The sequence below is a fragment of the Danio aesculapii genome, chromosome 20 (genome assembly GCF_903798145.1).
Source record: "Danio aesculapii chromosome 20, fDanAes4.1, whole genome shotgun sequence".
Classification (NCBI taxonomy): domain Eukaryota; kingdom Metazoa; phylum Chordata; class Actinopteri; order Cypriniformes; family Danionidae; genus Danio; species Danio aesculapii.
In genome coordinates, this window is record NC_079454.1 from 37,717,845 (window position 1) to 37,738,427 (window position 20,583).

Here is a 20,583-nt window from a genome sequence, read left to right on the forward strand (position 1 = left end):
CAAAACAAGAGAGGGACACGCCTTCTTTATGGTGTACCTCTGCTGTCAAGACTGCCTGCACAAATCTGGAGGATGATGATGAAGAAGAAGATGATGATGGTGATGATACAGCTCTAACATCTGCATCTCACGCGCGTCAACATCCGTCAATCCGCCCTCGACATGATATCCGCAGAAATGCTCGGTCGCGGTCGCTGACAGGCTGCATTCATACTGAGCGCTCCATTATGCCCAACCAAAAAAGCAACAAGGGGAAGAGAAATAAACGCACGAATAGTAGCGGGGACGAGCAAGAAAATGGAGCCTCTGCGTCTGGGGTTACGGGAGGAACTGCCTCGGCGTTGACCGGAGCCACGGCGGGTCCGCCGAGCGACAACAGAAGCGGTAAGAACCGACCGTCACTTCAGTTCAGTCAGGGTTCGAGCAATAGGTGCGTTTCCCTGATCGTGCACGCGCGCCTTCCCTTCCTCAAATGTTTTCTCACTTGCTGCAACTTGTTTCGTGCGCGTGTCATCACCACCATCACTGTTGTTACGACATTAGCCCGGAGATTTCCGCGCTTTCACTTGTCGTCTTGCAACTGTAAGGTGGTTGTGTTTAGGCCTTGCTCAAGGGTACATGCACTTGACATGGAGCTACATGTGATCTGGGCATTGAATGTTGTGTAATGGCAGGTCATGTCAATATAGTGACGCGCTGTTTGGGTGTTTAATTATGCATAGAATGGCACGGGCTCTTGAGGTGGTGGAACTGCTTGCTTTTTTGAGTGGGTGATGTTGTGAGATGGAATAGTAGGGTGCCAGCCAGGTAATCCTTTCTTATTAGTAAATAATAGTATTCATTCATTTATGTTTATTCATTTAAAACAACTGAAATTGGTGTCTGTTAGGTTGTTCAGGTGGTGTGTTTACATCTCGAAGATAAACTGTTGAAGACTGAAGCTGCTTATATGAGTAAAGCAGAGCAACAGAGCTTTTCGTTCTGCGCTCAAAGCATTCTTTAAAGGCATAGTTCTGTCAAAAATGGAAATTTACTGCTATTTTACTCACCCTGCAAGTTGTCGGTGACGTTGTTGTTGTTGTTCTGTAGAACATTTAAGGTTTTTAGTTGAAACCTTTACTGATACGTAAAACGTATGCAAAGTCATCAGCTTCCAGTTCTAGGCATGGGCCGGTATAACTTTCTGACAGTATGATAACCTTGGATAAAAATACCACAGTATCACGGTATTGTGATAACCGCTCTAAAATAAATTATTTTTATATTTATTATTATTTTTTTAGGAGTTTTCACCTTAATTATTATAGGACAGTAGAGATTTCAGTCAGGAAAACATTGGGAGCAGAGAGAGGGGAAGGATCGGCAAAGGACCTTGAGATGGGAATCGAATTCAGGTCACCGTAAGCACGTCTGTGCTATATGTTGGCGCTCACACAGTACCACTAGGCTATTGGCGCAGACTAAAGTAAATTACTTTTTAAAGTCTGGATAAAAAACAACATCCTTTCCTCCCCCCCATTGAACACAATAAATTTTATTTTATAAAACATTTATAATATTTTGAAGCAGTAAACATGTCAGGCTAAATAATTCAAATAAGTCATTGACTTCTGCTGTCTTCATTAGTTTCAAAAACACAGATTTCTTTACAAAACATAAAAAACCCTTACATTTATCTTAGGAATGGTATTACAGAAAATTTTGTGGTTTTAAAACCTTGATTTTCTAAACCATGGTAAACCTTGAAACCAGTTATCATTCCATGCCCAACCAATTCAGCACTTTGAGTTAAAAAAATCTTCAGCCAAAATAGAATGAAAACATATGGCTCCTGAAGTTGCATTGAGGTCTTATGTAGTGATATGATCAACAATCTGAGCTATTATCATATTTGATCCATAACCTCTTAGAAATAATGTTTGCATAATGTTCAAATTCTTGCACTGGCTGGTTGCTTCACTTCATAAGAAGGTTGCTTTACCTGTATTTTTGTTTAGATTTTTTTGGACCATCAGAGAGCCAATCGCCATTGACATACATTTTATGAATCCCTGAATATTCAGCTCAAAATTAGGGTCACGGTTTATTTTGATAGTCCGTTTGTTGAATTTATTTATATTGCGTCTACATGCCCACTAATTCTAATTAGATTATAAGTGGACTGTTGGGGTTAGGGTTTGTGTAAGTTGACTTGCAAAGTTTCCTATAGTCAGCTAAATGTCTGTTGAAGGAGCAGTATCAACAGATATTAAGCAGACAGTACACTAATACTCAAATGGACCATCAAAATAAAGTGTTACCAAAATTAGATATTTGTCTATATTTAATAATTAAATATATCGTGATAATGAATATTCGCAATATTGATATCATGGACACTTCAAAATACAGGATATCTTTAATTCACATCTTAAACCGGCCTACTAAATGCTGAAGTATCATTCTGTGCTATTGTATGGTAACCCTGTGCAGTAAGCCTTCAATAATTAATAGTTAAGGTGATGTTAATGCATAATAACATGTTAAAATCACAGTCCTAATCTAATTGCTACAAGTCATAATATTTGTTTTAATTGGAGTTAATAACTAACCAAATTCATTCATTCATTTTCCTTTGGCTTAATCCTTTTATTCCACAGGGGTTGCCACAGCGGAATGAACCACCAACTTATCCAGCATATATTTTACACAGCGGATGCCCTTTCAGATGCAACCCAGTACTGGGAAACACCCATACACACTCATTTACAAGAATACACCATGGCCTATTTAGTTTATTCAATTCATCTATAGCGCATGTGTTTGGACTGTGGGGGAAGCTGGAGCACCCGGAGGAAACCCATGCAAACACAAGGAGAACATGCAAACTCCACACAGAAATGCCTACTGACCCAGCCGGAACTCAAACCAGCGGCCTTTAAGCTGTATAGAAGTGTCTTGAAAAATATCTAGTAAATATTATTTACTGTCATCATGGCAAAGATCAAATAAATCAGTTATTAGAGATGAGCTATTAAAACTATTAGATTTAGAAATGTGCTGAAAAAAATCCTCTTTCCGTTAAACAGAAATTAGAGAAAAATAAACAGGGGGGCTAATAATTCTGACTTCAACTGTAAATACAGTAAAGCAATACACTAAGTATTTTTTTGTTATTCTCCCTAACCTTTTTTGTAGTTTAGCTCATTATCGAGATATTACTGTATATCATGATAAAAACTTCAGCAATTAGTTGCTACAAGAAATTTTGATACCGTCATAAGCCTACTCAAAATCTTCTTGAATGAATTGCTAATAAAAAAGTCATATCTTAATTGTCTCAAAGGTAGGCATGGGATGATAACCGTTTTCAAGGTATACCGCGGTTTGGAAAAGTAAAGGTTTTAAAACCGTCAAAATGTTCTGCTATGCCATTCCTATGGTATGTGTAAGAGTTTTTATTAACTTTTTTTTGTTTTTAGGACAACAGTATCTCCAGCAGAAAAGATCTCCAAAGATCTCATTTTAAATTGTGAAGAAATCTGTTTTTGAAACAAATAAAGACAGCAGAAGTCAATGACTCATTTGAATTATTGAGCCTGAAGTGTTTACTGCTCCAAAATATTTTAAACGTCTCTTAAAATAACATATATCGTGTTCAAAGGGGAAAAAGTAGTTTTTTACCCAGACATTTAAAAAGAATATATTTTAGAGCAGTAATCACAATACCGTGAAACCATGATATTTTTATCCAATGTTATCATACCATCAGAATCTTTTGACGACCCATCTTTTCTCAAAGGTGAGTAAATTAACAAAAAAACCATTCATTTTTGAGTAAACGATCCCTTTAATCATTCAGCTCCACTCCATGTTTTCATTTTAAACATTAGTGAGAAAACCCCACTCAGAGCTGCCATTGAGTTGAACAAAACACCAACCTGCTCTTTGCAACAGTCAACTTCATACAACTTTTTTCTTCAGTTCACGAGAGATGCAGTTTTTTCACTTAATGCTGACATAGTCTGGGTAATGTGATTGAAAGGTAAAGCGAACACGTTAACTGTAGTGATTCAAACATGAAAACAGTACTTTCGAAAACGGCTGTCAATCAAATTTGAGGAGCAAAATTCTCTGTTGTGTAATTGTCTTTCTCTGTCTCTCATGAGACATACACCCTTCATTCACAAGAGTTACATAATATTTTTTTTCTGTTCAAGTGGGATTCGCACCCACAGAGTTATCATAAATAGAAATGATGGATTCGGTGTACTGACATTGAAAATTCTGCCAGGGAAGCTGCTTGAATCACACTGCCTATAAATAGATGTCCCTCAATGAATTTATAGAAGGTTACATTTATCCACATTTGTATTCGTTCATTCAGTCAGTCATTTGTTCATTAGCATACAAAACATTTAAGCACGTAAAACAAACATTTATTTATTTATTTATTTGGATAACATGAGTAACACTAAATGTAAACACTATAGTCTGCATTAGGGCTGGGCGTCAATATGACAAAGATTTCATATCATGACACAAGTCATTTCTGAAAATTCAGTGAATTAATAGTTTACGTATATTAACTGCTTTTTTATTGTATATACAATCCTCAGAAATGTACTTGTTCATTTGTGATCATATTTCTAACTTTATTTAGAGCAAATGTGTGATTAAAAAATCAAAAATAAACATTAATAATTAGAGCTGTGAGATTTGGGGAAAATATCTAATTGCGATTTTTGACAGATATTGCGATTTAATTTACGATTTAATTTTGTAGTCAAGCTTCAGCTCAATAATCTGTAAGCCTTGGCAACAATTCTGCTCTTTAAAACGACCTGTTTTTTTTGGTGTCTGTGACTTTGAAACCAAAATATTTCCATATTACAAATGCTGTTTTTCTTTGATATTAATTAGTCTATTAATGCTTCTGAAGCAGCAGACACCATAATCCCACTTATCAGCGCTTTCCTGTTTTTTTTATTTTATTGTAAGTGTAGTTCAGTTGCGCAATTCTGATTGAGCTGAATGAAAGTGAGCTCACTCACTTGGCTAGTATGGCTGTCACACACAGCCGGTGATCTGTCGATTTGTCAGATTGTCCTACCTCCCATTCAAAAAGTAGGTAGCACATTTTAATATGCTATCCATCAGATTTTGCTACTAGTGTAAATTTTGTAGATTATTGTGATATGAAGCTGTAATATCGCCCTAACGTACTGTACCTAATCCCTAACCCCAACCTCAGAACCATTCAAATACAGTGTTGGTAGCATAATCTGATATGTAGGATAAAATGTCAGGACGCCTGTTGTCACGCATGTGCTCTGGGCAGGGGAAATTAAATAATACACACACTGTATATTTCATATTGCAGCCTCTTGCGAATAACTAATAGCATCGTTTCAAATTGTGATTGCGATTTGATTTAGATTAATCGCACAGCCCTATTAATAATATATAAAACTCTTTTCAAAAACGAATGTTTACAGGCCCAACATAAAAAAAGTTGTATATCGCAAAAAATTTAAACATTGAATATTCAAGATTGCAACTTTCTCACCATGCTACTATTCATGTGTCTTTCTGCATCCCCATAATGGCATGTAATATTGCGCCAATTTAAATTATAAAAAAATATGACCATAAATAGTGTAAATAATGTGAAATAAACATAATATGAAACGAGTCGACAGACTTTTTATTTTGTCTATACAATATGCAGTAGGGCTGCACAATATATTGTTTCAGCATTGATATCGCTATGTAATTATTCAGTAGTCACATCACAGGATCTGCAATGTTGAGTTTGTTTTATATATTATCATTTGTATGCGTTTTTTAATGCATGTAATTGTAGAATGACTTTAAAAGCATTCAGGTATAAGCAGTTGTACTATTCGTGACATTAACTATGATTCATTTTATTTATTTATTTTTATTTGTATCATTCAGTAACTGCACTTAATAATACTTTTAGACTCGGATAAATGATAAAAAAATGTATTTCATTTGTGTCTTTTTCTCGATTGTATTTATAGATTTTTATGCATGAAAATACTCACAAACACATGCAAATACAGAAATACACTGCAAATGGCAAAGGCCACATTGAAAATGTGTCAGGGGGGGACCCCAAAAAGTTTATAGATTGTTTCTTAGATTTTATGGCGATGCAAATCGTAAACATTAATTCATCAATCTCTGACTAAACACGTGCATGAAAATACACATGCAAATACAGAAACGCACTGCAAGTACCACAGACAACAACAAAAATGTAAAAGGTTTATAGATTGTTTATTAGATTTTATGGAGAGGCATTCCTGCTGCAGAATCATCCTCGATCTAACATAAATTCTTTCCAAATAGAGATATTAAGTCATCTGGGGAAATTGTATTCATATCGCAATATATATCACACAAAAAACTATCGCAATGTTAACTTTCCCCAATGTCCTGCAGCTATATATAGTATAAATAGCATCATATGGCACAGCCCTACTCTGCATTATAGATCATTTACACACACACACACACACAAAAACATTGTCATTATTTTCTCACCCAATTTCAAGCCCAAATGTCATTTTTCAAAACCCCAAAAATGTTAGTGTGCCTGTTCACTTTTGTTGCATTGCCTGCAGTGGAAAAGAATCACTCTAAAATCTCTTTTCTCTTTTCATTGAAGAAAAAGAAATTGACACAGGCTTGAAACAAAAGACGAGAGTGAGTAAATGATGAAAGCGTTGTCATTGCCTGAGTTAACAGCATCTTCACTGTGTTTGGCAGAGGCTCCATGTGCCACCCCGTTAGTGTGCAGTCTGGGCCGTCCCGTCGACCTTGAGAAGGACGACTACCAGCGTGTGGTGTGCAACAGTGAACTCTGCCCCTATGGCAACTGGATGCACCTGCAGTGCTTTTATGAGTGGGAGAGCAGCATCCTGGTGCAGTTCAACTGTATCGGCCGGGCCCGCAGCTGGAACGAGAAGCAGTGCCGGCAGAACATGTGGACCAAGAAAGGCTACGATCTGGCCTTCCGCTTCTGCTCCTGCCGCTGCGGTCAGGGACACCTGAAAAAGGACACGGACTGGTACCAGGTGAAGCGCATGCAGGACGAGCGCAAGAAAAAGATGCCCGAGAAAGGGAGTGGAAAGCTCAGCAGCGTGGCCTGCGGAGGTGGTGCTTGCGGCGGGCCGGAAACTGCCGACGAGCCCAAGAAAGGGAAATCTCCAGCGAGTCATAAGCTAGCGCACCGCGGCTCCAGTCAGGAGCTTTCACGCAGACAATCAGCAGATTGGCAGAACTGTCAGGAGCGATGTCACGCTGGTCCTCTCAATGCAGTTGGTGGGATGTCCCACGGACTGCGCTCCCCTTGTGAATCCCCGGCTCAGTCCCCTCCATCAGGCTTCTCCTCCTTCTCCCCCCAGCCTCTCGGTGGGCCGCGCAGCTCCAGACACCTGGGCGAGTTCCTGAAGAATGCGGTTCATACAGAAGGACACAAGAAGCACTTTCAGGCTGGAGCTCTGGTGGGACGAGGGGCTCTTCTGGAGCAGGGAGCCGCCAGCATGTGCCTGCCTCGGCTTGACAACCCCGTGCAGTTCCTGAGGAGGCTGGATCTTTCAGAGCTGCTCACGCACATTCCCCGGCACAAACTCAACACGTATCATGTGCGCATGGAGGATGATGCTCAAGCCGGGCAGGGAGAGGATCTCAGGAAGTTCATCCTCTCTGCGCTCAGTGCCAGTCACCGTAACGTGGTGAACTGTGCCCTGTGCCATCACACGCTGCCCATCTTTGAGCAGTTCCCTTTAGTGGACGGAACCCTGTTTCTGAGCCCCTCGCGCCATGATGAGATTGAGTATGATGTACCTTGCCACTTACAAGGTGAGCGAATCCGCTATCATTTATCTTTAAACTCATTTCAGTTAAGAAAGATGTGCTGAATTATGTCAAGCATGAACATTTTTAATGTTTTCAGAGATTATTTAATTTAACATGACTCAGTGTAGTTTTATGTCATTAGAAAAAGGGATATTTAACCCAAAAAAAAAATTCTGTCATCATTTACTCACTCTTTACTTGTTTCAAACCTTTCTGAGCTTCTTTCTTCTGTTGAACTCAAAATAAGTTATTTAGAAAAATGTTGGAAACCTGTAACCATTGACTTACAAAGCACTAGTTTGTCCTACTATGGAAGTTAATGGCTACAGGTTTTCAGCTTTCTTCAAAGTATCTTCTTTTGTGTTCAACGTGAAAAAAAACTCATAAAGGTTTGGACACCACTTGAGAGTGAGTAAATAGTGAGTAAATCTTCATTTTTGGGTGAGCTATCCCTTTCATCCCTTTCATCATTTGATGCTTTTATCCAAAGCTATTTTCAAATGGGAAATTTGACTTTGAAATTGAATTTGACGTTGAAATCACTTCAATATCAGTGTCTAAACATTTCTCAATATTCAGGAAGGTAAACACTAGTATTTGCTGAGATTGCTGGATCATTTACTCTTTTGCATTTCATGCACATTTTTGCAATTTTAAGGCGGATATTACCTTTGCTACGTTTGCTACATTAGCTATGTTTCCATCCAAAAATACGAATGAACATTATGCGCAAAACTGGATTATCGCATTAAAGACATGCGAATAAAGCAGCGTTTCCATCCAACGAGTCAAAACGAACAAAATCCTGATTAACTGACACCAAATATCCACAGTAAAAACTAAATTTACTGTGGTAGGAGAAGCTGCGTCAATCTTTTCTTCATCTAATAAATGACTTGCGCCTCAGAAGGCAATCCTGACACGGAGTGAACTCACGGTGGCGTTTGAAGGTGTCAGACACAGAGCACAGATGCTCTTGATTCTGGAGGTCATTAATAATATAATAACACTAATACTTAAACGGTAATGTGTTTTAGAATGAGCAAAACAACAGGTAAGATGTTTTACAGTGTGCTCAGCCTGCTGGTTTGTCCATTCACACACATTTTCATCATCACACGATCTCTTATAAAAAAATCACATGACCTTTTTTAATGCGCATACTGGAATTTGTGCGGTAAAAGTGTTTCCATCGTAGTTTATGCGCATCTTTTCTTATTGAATAAAAAGTTTATCCTACTGCATAAGTTTTTAAACGGTGTTTCCATCAACTGTTTTTTTATGCGCATATGTAAAATGCGCATAAAAATAGGTGGAGCTACTGTTACATTGACTTCAATCTTATTTATAAAATGCTAATAATTTGAAAATACTGAATGCTAAATGTAATCTTTAGCAAATCTCCTACCCATTATCATAACACTGTGATAACGTGTAAAGGGAAAGTTCACCCAAAACTGAACATTCTGAGTTCTTCATTCTTTTTGACACAAAAGAAGATATTTAGAAAAATCTTGGAAACCTGTAACAATTGACTTGTTTAAAGGCAATGGTTACATGTTTTCAGCTTTCTTCAAAGTATCTTAATTTGTGTTCAACAGAAGAAAGAAACTCTTAAAGGTTTGGGACCACTTGAGGGTGAGTAAATAGTGAGTAAATCATTTTTGGGTGAGCTATGCTTTTAATCATTTGATGCTTTTATTCAAAGCTACTTAAAACTTGAATTCAATATCATTGTCTAAACATTTCTCAATATGAGGTTAGGTATATATATATACACTTTTACTTTAACATGTTCAATTCAGTCAAATTTTACTAATGCACATTTTTATATAAATCCTAATATGCATATGAGACCATTTGAATCAAATGGCAAAATTATCATATTTACACCACCATCAGAACATGTAAACCATGAAAATGTGTTTGTACAACACAATACAGGTGGTATAAAATGAATTATGATCTAATGACCCTTGAATATTTTCAAATGTAAAGCTTTGTAAAGTATTTTAGTATTAAGTTACTCTCTACTGAGATTTTTTAAAATCAGGTTATATCTTATATAACTATATTTTTATGAAATTATAAAAGCTTGTTTATCATGTTAGGATTTTATAGTGTTTGTATAGTTGAACATATATTTTTTATGTTCTTGTTGGGTCTCTTGCAACATAATTTCGTTCTGCATTACAATTTTATTGTGATGTTTTGAATGACAAAATAAAGGAAACTGAACTGAACTGAAACTGAACTTTAGTAAAAAAAATAGAGCACTTCCAGACATATATTTCAACGTTTATATCATCCCCAGAAATAATCTGCATGTGCGTTACTTTCGACCGCACACTGAGAGAAACCGAAAGTAACCTGAACATATAGTACAGTACTTTAAATGTCCAGTAGGTGGGGGGTCAAAACCACAAGTGGCTATATGGCACTGCACAACAATGATAGTGATTCACAAATATATGTTTTGGGGGGGTTGAATCTCGTTATATTTTTGACCCCCTGCACTAGAGGGTGAGTAAATAATGAGTGAGTTTTATTTTTTTGGGTGAACTATCCCTTTAAAATGATTACTTTTACTATTATTTAAGCACAATTGTAAAGATTTTAACATTGGCTATTTACTCCTAATCAACTATTACTTATCAAACAAGACCATTTTGTAAGCATTTTTTGTAGTGAAATTATAAATATCCCAAAAATACAAATATCAGTTACTTTCTTGCTGCTGGTAAAATAGCAAATTTCTTTTACCAGATTCTTTCTCTGTTCTTCTTATTAAAAAGAACATTGTGTTTTGGAGCACTGCATGCACACTGTTAATGACTTATAAAATTGCAAGAACAGCAAAAACTTTTCCAGCCTTGCCATTTATATTAAACGATGCTGAGCTGAGTCATTTGATAAACTCAGTATGATAATAAGTTTTCACCATAGCAATAACAATTCAAGTAGCATTTGCGAATGAAATATGACTGTTGTTGAATACTAAAGCAAGGATGTTTTCAGCAAAATATCATAAAGAGTTTAGTTGATTGAGAATAAAAGACATCCTTTTCTTCTCGTAATTAAGAAGCAAAGCAGCTGTGACAGATAATAATGCTTTGATCGTGGCATGTCATTAAAGCCCTATTAGAATATATTTTCATGAATTAGTGTCTGATTGCAGTTTAAAAGGGCTTTCTGTTTATGTTCTAAAGGGAGGCTGATGCACCTTTATGCCATCTGCGTGGACTGCCTGGAAGGAGTGCACAAAATCGTGTGTATAAAGTGCAAGTCCAGGTGGGATGGAAGCTGGCACCAGTTGGGCACAATGTATACATACGATATACTGGCTGCGTCGCCGTGCTGTCAGGTAATGCATTTGTTTGTTTTATGTATCATATTATATATATCCAAATTATATGCTCTCCTGTGAATGTTTTTCTTTTTCATGTTTTAACAGACCAAGGAATTTTCACAGAACTTCCTATAATATTTTTTTTCTTGAAAAAGTGTTATTTATTTTATTTTGGTGGGAATAGAAGCAGTTTTTAGACTTTAAAATCTCTTTTAAGGTCAATATTGTTAGCCTTAAAGGTGCTGTATGTTATGACTCTTCCAAAGCATAAAAATATCATAATATGTTTGCAGATATTTACGAAAGATGCTAAGTGAACATTCTTGTTTATCTGAAAAACAATACTGAAGTCAGATATAGCCAATTATATTTTAGCACCCCGGGTTGCCGTGTATTTGATTCAGTCAGTCAGGAAGGCTCTTAAAGTATGCGTCAGCGACCATAATGCGACCTCTGGTGGACAGTAGCAGCCTCCAAAATGAGACGCAGATTCAGAGTTCCATATGAGGTGGTTCTTAATTAGTAAACAATATAAATATTACGAATGTAAACATTAGGTGAGCAGGTTTCATTGTAGCACCGTGTCCTAACAACACACTACGTGAGGAGATTTGCAGTGATAAGCAATTTGGTTGTTTGCACCAGACGAAACATGAGAATTTCAAATACAGCCATTCAGAAGCACAGAATAGTGCACTTACTGCACTCCAACAAAATGTATGTTTGATAATGGTTTATAATCAAATTAATACATATTAAACCTCTTTAACATTAATGAATGAACATGCTGAATCATTGACATTTGCACTGAGTCACAGTTCTGAAGTTCAATTTCAAACGGTTCATTTTATTTTCTAGACTTGAGGTGAACTATCTGCTGCTGCTTTCTGTATATGGCAATAAATGTAATGTAAAATGGCATTCAAACTCGCATTGTTAGCATTTAACACAGAATAAAGCACATGAGGTGTAACAGTTACAGTACCTGAGGTAAACATTGTTAGTTTATCCTGTTGTTCAGCTGCAAAAGTATAAATTTCAGGTGTAAGTTAGAACAAAAACTCCTTTTTAATATGGATAATGTTTCTTCTATCGTGTGCCGTTGCTTTTATTTAGAACACGACTTAAATCAGCCTTAAATCAGCCTTTAAGCTAAATAGTCAGGCACACTCCAATTGATGTTGTCTGTCTGGTAACCTGCGCTTGCATGTGTTTTGAACCAGGCGTGCAATACCTAGTTCAACCACTGGGGGGTCAAACTTACATACTGCACCTTTAAGAAAGATACATATATATTTTTAATTGTCTACAGAACAAACCACTTTTGTCCAATATCTTGCCTAATTATCCTAACTTGCCTAATTAACCACAGTTAAGTCTTTAAATTCCATTTTAAGCTGAATACTAGTATCTTGCAAAATAAGCAGAAAAATGTTATGCACTGTTACCATGGCAAAGACAAAAGAAATTAGTAGTTAGAAATGAGTTATTAAACTATTATGTTTTAACTTGTAGAAAATAATCATCTAAAGTTTGGAAAATATTTTTTAAAGAAATAAAATTTCATAGGAGGGCTAATAATTTTCACTTATATTTATATATATTTTCACAGTATATGTTTTTTTCAATTAATATATGTAAATATGTTGCAGCATGGTTGCTATGATTAAAAACAGAATTTTATTCTGGGAAAATATGCTAATATGTACATTAAATTGAAAATTATTGTAAATATTACCCTATTTCTCAGATACAAGTTTATTTAAGTCTATTTTAGTCTGTTTAATCATACCAACCATACTACCTTTAATCCAATATAGAGTCAAGTTTGATTTATATCCTAAATTTTCAGGTCACAGATTAGGCTTATTGTTTTTCCAAACATATTTCATGAGTTACGTTATGGTTTTTAAAAAGAACGCTAATCAAAATTAGAGAACGCTTTCAGATACATCGCAGTTATTGGAGTTAATCAAGCAGTTAATTCTCTGATCAATTCAACTTAATGGCAGCAGAACTTTCAAGTTTTAATGGCACTGACTTTGTAAAATGGTGAGCTGTTGGAAAATAACTGCAACCCTCTGACAGCAGGTTGTCAGCAGGCCTCGACACTTCCTACTCATTTTTGACTGCTGTAACTTTCAGAAATTTTAGCTATAATCTTTGTTCATGCCTCAATCATTTCTGCTCTTGAACACTGATGATAAAGATTTCCTTATTTCTGAAAAAAATTAATTAATTAAATAATGAACCCTCAGTTTCACAGACCATGTCCTAAAATGTATGTTCCCAGACTAAAATGTAAGTCTGAGCTCTTTCAACTGAAAAAAAAACTTGCACTGACTGTCCTTAAAGGGATAGTACACCCAAAAATTAAAATCGTATATATCGTTTATATCGTATATATCGTACATATCGTTTCAATCCCCTGAGACCTTTGTTTATCTTTAAAACACAATTTAAGATATTTTAGATGAAATCCAAGAGCTATCATCCAAGAAAAGGAGCCAAAAACATTCAGTAACTTCAGTGGTTCAACTCTAATCATATGAAGCTCCAAGAACAATTTTGGCTCCAAACAACTGTAAAAATGACTTTTTGCCTATGTTTTCTGCATAAGATTATGGTGCACATTTACTATGGGCAATACGATGCTTACATGTTGCAATGCTTACTTGTAGTAAATGCGTACTGCTTGTTGTAAATGCACACTCTGACATGTCGAAGACATAGGAAGAAAAAGTAATTTTTATAGTTTGTTGGTACACTAAAGTGTTTTTGGAGCGTCATATGATTACAGTTGAACCACTGAAGATGAACAAAGGTCTTAGGGGTGTGGAATGAGATGTGAGTAACTGTGCGTTCACACTGAAGGCAGCGAGAGCATCAAAGTAGCTGGAAGTTATTCATTTTCAATGGGAGCCAGCGGCGATGAGTGGTGAAGAGCGGTATGGCGCATCATCTCCGGTGTGGGCGTCGAGGAGAGTTGTAATCAAGTAAATTTTATGGTAATGAGCTATGACGCTGTTCGGCGGCAAGCAAACGGAATGTAGAAGTCCGCTGCTTGAGAGGAGTCCAGAGAACACAGTCCTGCGAACTTTGGTTCCCACTACAGTTGTTCCCAAGGGTTTTAATATTGCAGTCATCGGATTTTCTATTATTTACGATGTTTTCTTACAGGGACTTAAATAAAAAAGTTATTGGCGAGTTAATGATGGGCATTAAAGTTATATATGTTTTTAAATGGGAATCTCATGCTAACTAACGACAGAACAAAACAGTGTTACTGCTTCAGAATATATCAGACAGACACATATTGGATGAGTGGAGCAAAGCCACACCACACGCAAAAACTGGATTTTCTGTAGTTAAATGAGTTTGATAAAAGGTGCGCAACATTTTCACGCTAAAAAGCATGTTTTTATGTTGGAATGTAACTGATATGCTGATATGCTGCAACGACCCTTTTAATTACGAAATCAGTGTAGCAAATGTTGATGTAAATTTTCTTACGCCGGAGCTGTGAAAGCAGACAGCATTGTCACCAGGATGGCCAGAGCGAACTTGGACGCTCTTGTCGCCTTCTGTGTGAACGCACTAGGCATGGGACAATAACTGTTTTCAAGGTATACTGTGGTTTGAAAAAGTCAAGGTTTTGAAACCGCCAAAATTTTCTGTAATACCGTTCCCAAGGTATGTGTACGATTTTTTTATTTACTTTTTTTATTTAGGACAACAGTATCTCCATCCAAAGGTGCCATTTTAAATTGTAAAGAAATCTGTGTTTTTGAAAATAATGAAGACAGCAGAAATCAACTATTTATTTAAATTATTTAGCCTGACATGTTTACTCCTCCAAAATATTTTAAATCTTTCAAAAAATGTGTTCAAAAGAGAAAAAATTTGTTGTGTTTTACACAGACATTTTTAATTTTTTTATTTATATTTTAAAGCAATAATCACAATACTGTGAAACCGTGATATTTTTATCCAAGGTTTTCATACAGTCAGAATCTTATACCGGTCCATGCCTAAAATGCACAGTGAGTAATTAATGTGGGAGATGTGGGAGAAAATATCGATATATCACAATTCTTTCTCTAACGATTCAGAATGGATTCAGTATTCAAATTAGAGCGTAAACAGGGCTTTGGAAATATTTAAAGAAGAATAAACATTTTACAGTGGGGCTAATAATTTAGCCTTCAAATATATATTTTTCTTAACATTTTCTTAAAATTTTATAAAAAAAAGTAAACTTTCTATTTTGGAGTATGTCTGCTTGTTCTTCACTATCCATAAATTAGAATTTTTTGTATTTTGTGATTCATGTTTTATTTTTCCCTGTTTATTTATGCTTTTAAATTGCATTATGGGACCTTGATGGGATCTTCTTCCAACAACATTTAACCTTGAAAAGTAAAAAAAAGTGACATTATTAACATTTTTAATAGTTTAAAGTGATATATTGTCTCGGTTGGTGTTTTATATTACAGTACAAAAACCTGGTAATAAACTGCCAGTACATTTTCTGACTTATTTCTCTCTATATAGTATTTCTTATACGTTATATTATTTCAAACTACTAAAATGTCACTTTGTTAAACTGTAGAGTTGAATTTTCAACATCAAAAGTTGATGGAACAGAGATAAAACTCCCATAATCCAATTCACAACTGTAAATAAATGGAAAAAACTTGTGAATCACAAAATACGGAAACAGATATTTTTACAGTGTACATTCAAAGCTTGTTCATCACGAATAATATTTAATAAAATAAATATTTTTTTAAGAGGCAAGTTCTGTCATATAGAGATTCCAATTATTGAATAAACGTATAGAAACTCCAATTATGGTTAAAATACAGTATAAAGCTGTAAAGATGTACATCAGAAGAAATAGAAAAACAAAATGTTGATAAAGAATCTTTTTGGAATTGGATTGTGACTCCAAGAATTAGAAACTGATTATATTGTGAAGTCCCTAAAGATTCCCACCCTCATTAATTAATCAACATTAAAATTTTTGGGTGAAGTAACTATTATCCTTTAAATAAATCTCAATGTCTTTGTTTCTTCTCAAGATGGACAAAATCCCAAGGCCCAAGTGTTTATAAATTGTTCTTAATTTTGATCTCCAATGTATATCTGTATTTATCTATGTGTGTGTGTACTGGTTTTGGTGGTTTATGATGACAAAAGTATATATAATGACATGGGTATGACCAGCCTGAGCTCATAAGGAAACGTAACTATTTTACATTTGTCAGTTCAGTGGCTAATTATAGTTCAGTCGAATGAAAATGTACGATTTTAAAAAGGAGGTGTGGCATCAAACCCCACCTCTAAATCAAACTGTCATTGGGGGATGAGAAAATTATACTAAATTGTACAAATGAGATTGTACGAATTCGTACAAATTAGCCACTAAATCAAAAAGTTAAGAAAATGCCACAAGATAGCATTGGTATGACTTAATTATTACAACGTTGAGATGACTTATGAGGACATGCCTTGTGCCTTTATTATTATTATCCTTTAAATATATCTGTGTCTTTGTTTCGTCTCAAGATGGACAAAATCCAGGCCCAAGTGTTTATAAATTGTTCTTTAATTTTGATCTCTAATGCATATCTGTATTTAATCTATGTGTGTGTACTGGTTTTGGTGGTTTATGATGACAAAAGTATATATAATGACATGGGTATGACCAGCCTGATCTCATAAGGAAACGTAACTATTTTACATTTGTCAGTTCAGTGGCTAATTATAGTTCAGTCGAATGAAAATGTACGATTTTAAAAAGGAGGCGTGGCATCAAACCCCACCTCTAAATCAAACTGTCATTGGGGGATGAGAAAATTATACTAAATTGTACAAATGAGATTGTACGAATTCGTACAAATTAGCCACTAAATCAAAAAGTTAAGAAAATGCCACAAGATAGCATTGGTATGACTTAATTATTACAACGTTGAGATGACTTATGAGGACATGCCTTGTGCCTTTATTATTATTATCCTTTAAATATATACTATTTTAAAAAGGAGGCGTGGCATCAAACCCCGCCCCTAAGCCCAACTGTCATTGGGGTATGAGATTGTACGAATTCATACGAATTAGCCACTAAATCAAAAAGTTACGAACTGCCATGAGATAGCGTTGGTATGACCTAATTATTACAACGTTGAGGTGGCTTATGAGGACATGCCTTGTGTCCTTGTAATTCAAAACTTTTAAAAACCTGCTTTTCACATTTAAAATTTGCCTCAGGTTTCCTGTGAGGGTTGGCTAAGATCAGGGTAGGGTAAGATCATCTAATAGTAAAGTACATTACGCCCATGGAGAGTCCTCATTAACCACCAAATCCAACCTGTATGTGTGTGTCTGTGGTTGTATTTTAACTAAAGTTGTGTAAATGTGCCCCTACTTTCTCTGTCTGCCTAGGCCCGGCTGAACTGCAAGCATTGTGGGAAACCGGTCATAGATGTACGCGTGGGTATGCAGTATTTTTCCGAGTACAGCAATGTACAGCAGTGTCCTCACTGCGGCAATCTGGACTATCACTTTGTAAAGCCATTCTCCTCGTTCAAAGTTCTCGAAGCTTATTGACAAAAGTTGTGTTTGCATGCTAGTACTTTTCTCTATTTTTTTCTATTCATAGAATTACTTATTTTGGGCTCTCGTTGACACTTTGTGTGGGATTAGTTCTCTTTAGGAACAAACTAGAACGAATCAAACATATGACGTTACGCCAGAGAGTGCGTCTTTTATTAAGAGAGAAACAAAAAGGGTGTGCTTTTGCGTATATTCTAATGCCATCCTTCAAATGTTTGAGCTTGCATAAAAAAAAACAAAGCAACAACAATACTGTGACAAGTGAATGTATCTCTGTATGCCAAATTTGCTCTTTTGTACAAAAAAATAAGAAAACAATAAAATACATAAAAGAATGCTCCCTCCTTTCACTGAGTAATTATTAATTATTCCATGGCTCGGTCAGTTATCTTTTTGATCGCAATCTCATTCCGCCTATGGGTCTTTCTACATAATTACTGTTTTCCATATCAAATAGCAGTGCTCAATGAATGTCTTTATTGCAGATCAAGCCACTTCTTTGATAAAGTAATGAAGAGACGCTCTCATGTGGGCAGCATTTGGTTTCGTTAGTCTTGGAAAACAAAGACTTTGATTGAACGAGAGATATAAATCAATTTATAGGTAAAATTCAAATATAGCAGAACAGATTTTAAAAGATGACCCTAAGGCAGGAGGCATGCCAGCTACTTGTAAAGATTCATTTTAGATATAAAATAATGCATCCCAGGCTCATTGTGAAAACGTACTTCTATATAGATTTCTGGAGAGAGCAATTACATCCAGGGGCTTGTTTTTTTTTAAAAGTTTTTGTTTTCGCGAATCCACCAGAGGCCACAGTGTACGCTTTTTGAGATCTCCTGTCGACTGACTGACTTACTGACTGACTGACTGACCCATCAACCCCCCCCCCCCCCCCACCCCCTTCCCTAAACCTTACTAATAGTATTTTGAAAAGCACCTATTGACTCACCCAACCACAGTCTTTTGAAAAGCAATCCAGAAGAAGAAAAGCCCACAAATTTTTACCACATTCTCACTCTGTTATTTACTTGTTTATTTTGGATTTTGTTTTTGTCTTACTCACTTACCTGAACCGTTCTTGGCCATCTTCGCGGTCAACTCCGCTCTGCATCTCAAATTCGCCGATGTACGTGTTGAGCTAACTGGACAAACTGGTAACAGCCGGAAAGCTGTCTATACAGAAGTAAGCGGTCAGCTGGTAAGCGAGAAAAGGTACGGAAATCTATCGCCTCATATCATTCGTTTTAAAGACGAAATACAGCCATACGTAACTCTGGCTACATAATTCGCTGTCTCCAGGAACGTATATAGGGCTATATTTCAGAATGAGCCTATGTTTTATAAAAATGCAAAACATATATTCATTAATAAACATATTGAGAATGCTGTATTTTTATAATATATATTGATGTACCTTGCATAACTGTATAAACCCATATTGCGTGCCTACACATATTTTTGTAATTACCTTACTCTGATTACTTGCACTGAATGGAATCAGCCAGGGAAGCATAGTCCAGACAGTAGCTGCTGATAACCAGCCTCAAGCACAATACCAAATAATCATCAGTCATGGTGGAACGATATTTGGACTTGACTACGCCAACTTCGCTAAATGCTGCAAAACAAGTAGTGAAGTTGGTGCGGTTTTACGTGCATGAGTGTTTACCAATTCGTCAGAAAAGGTCAGATATCAGACTGGTTGCCCTGTATGTCAATCAAGCTGCAAATTTCAATGAGGATGGTTGATAGGCTGACGTCTATTTTTTTAATGCCGTAAACTGGCACAATGTTGAAGCATTCATATAAAATTCATACAACATGCGTCTTTATTATCAATTAATGCTTATCAGGCCATTACATTCAATTCAATTCACCTTTATTTGTATAGCACTTTTACAATGTAGATTGTGTCAAAGCAGCTTCACATAGAAGATTATAGTGAATTGAAACAGTGTTAGTTCAGTTTTAAGAGTTTAAGTTCAGTTCAGTTTAGTTCAGCAAAAAATACATGGTTATCGCTAGGCCCACACGGAATCATGTGCAAAAATCTGCAGATTTTTAGCCCATCGTTGAGTCTATGTATTTACTTGTGTAAATGTGAACATTTATATTTATTTAGTTTTTAAATTAATTTCACTAATATTATTTGTGATACAATAATAGTAATATTAAAATGTTCATATCATTTCTTTACAATACAGTTGTACAATACATATTACATGAGAGACTTGATTTGTTTACCAATGAGGTGGATCTAATTGGATTTGCATTGTAAACATTAAATAAAAATGTAAAAAGTATTGTTTTTTATTTCATATGTGAAGTTTTTAGTTATGATACTCCTAAAATGATTCTGCATAAATCCACAGATTTTTTTTTACAAAATTCTCAGCAGAAATGGAAAAAAATGTCTGCAGATTCTGTCTGGCCCTAGTTCTCGCTTGCAAAACGTTATTTGAAGCTATAGAATTCAACAAACACAAACAGTTTATACAAATTTTTGTTAATATTTTAATTATTTGTTCTAAAACAGTTAATGTTTTTCCTTTTGTCAGCACAGCAATATAATACGCTCTATTTGCTAGTTCCATATTTAAAAACATGGCTTTAATAAATCATCTTAGCCTCTGAGATGATGCTGATTTGTCCCGTGGTGTGCATGTTAAAGTTAATGTTAGTTGTTACAGAATACGAATGTAGATCGTGTTGACCAAAATTATCTTTTATTGTTGTATTGTTTG

General features: G+C 35.7%; 1 protein-coding gene across 1 annotated transcript; it reads left to right on the forward strand.

Annotated features, from left to right (window-relative positions):
• Window positions 1–20: 20 nt before the first annotated feature.
• heca (hdc homolog, cell cycle regulator) lies at window positions 21–18,165 on the forward strand. The gene is made up of 4 exons (XM_056481086.1): window positions 21–384; window positions 6,778–7,872; window positions 11,079–11,233; window positions 17,666–18,165. The coding sequence occupies exons 1-4, from the start codon at window positions 228–230 to the stop codon at window positions 17,828–17,830; spliced, it is 1,572 nt and encodes a 523-aa protein (XP_056337061.1). The 5' UTR covers window positions 21–227; the 3' UTR covers window positions 17,831–18,165.
• The last annotated feature ends 2,418 nt before the right edge of the window (window positions 18,166–20,583 follow it).

Bases quoted from the DNA above. Each gene is read 5' to 3' on its own strand.
- heca (XM_056481086.1), top strand. From the start codon at position 228: ATGCCCAACCAAAAAAGCAACAAGGGGAAGAGAAATAAACGCACGAAT. The intron at 385-6,777 runs GTAAGAACCGAC...TGTGTTTGGCAG, and splicing joins GCCGAGCGACAACAGAAGCG to AGGCTCCATGTGCCACCCCG. The intron at 7,873-11,078 runs GTGAGCGAATCC...TATGTTCTAAAG, and splicing joins TGTACCTTGCCACTTACAAG to GGAGGCTGATGCACCTTTAT.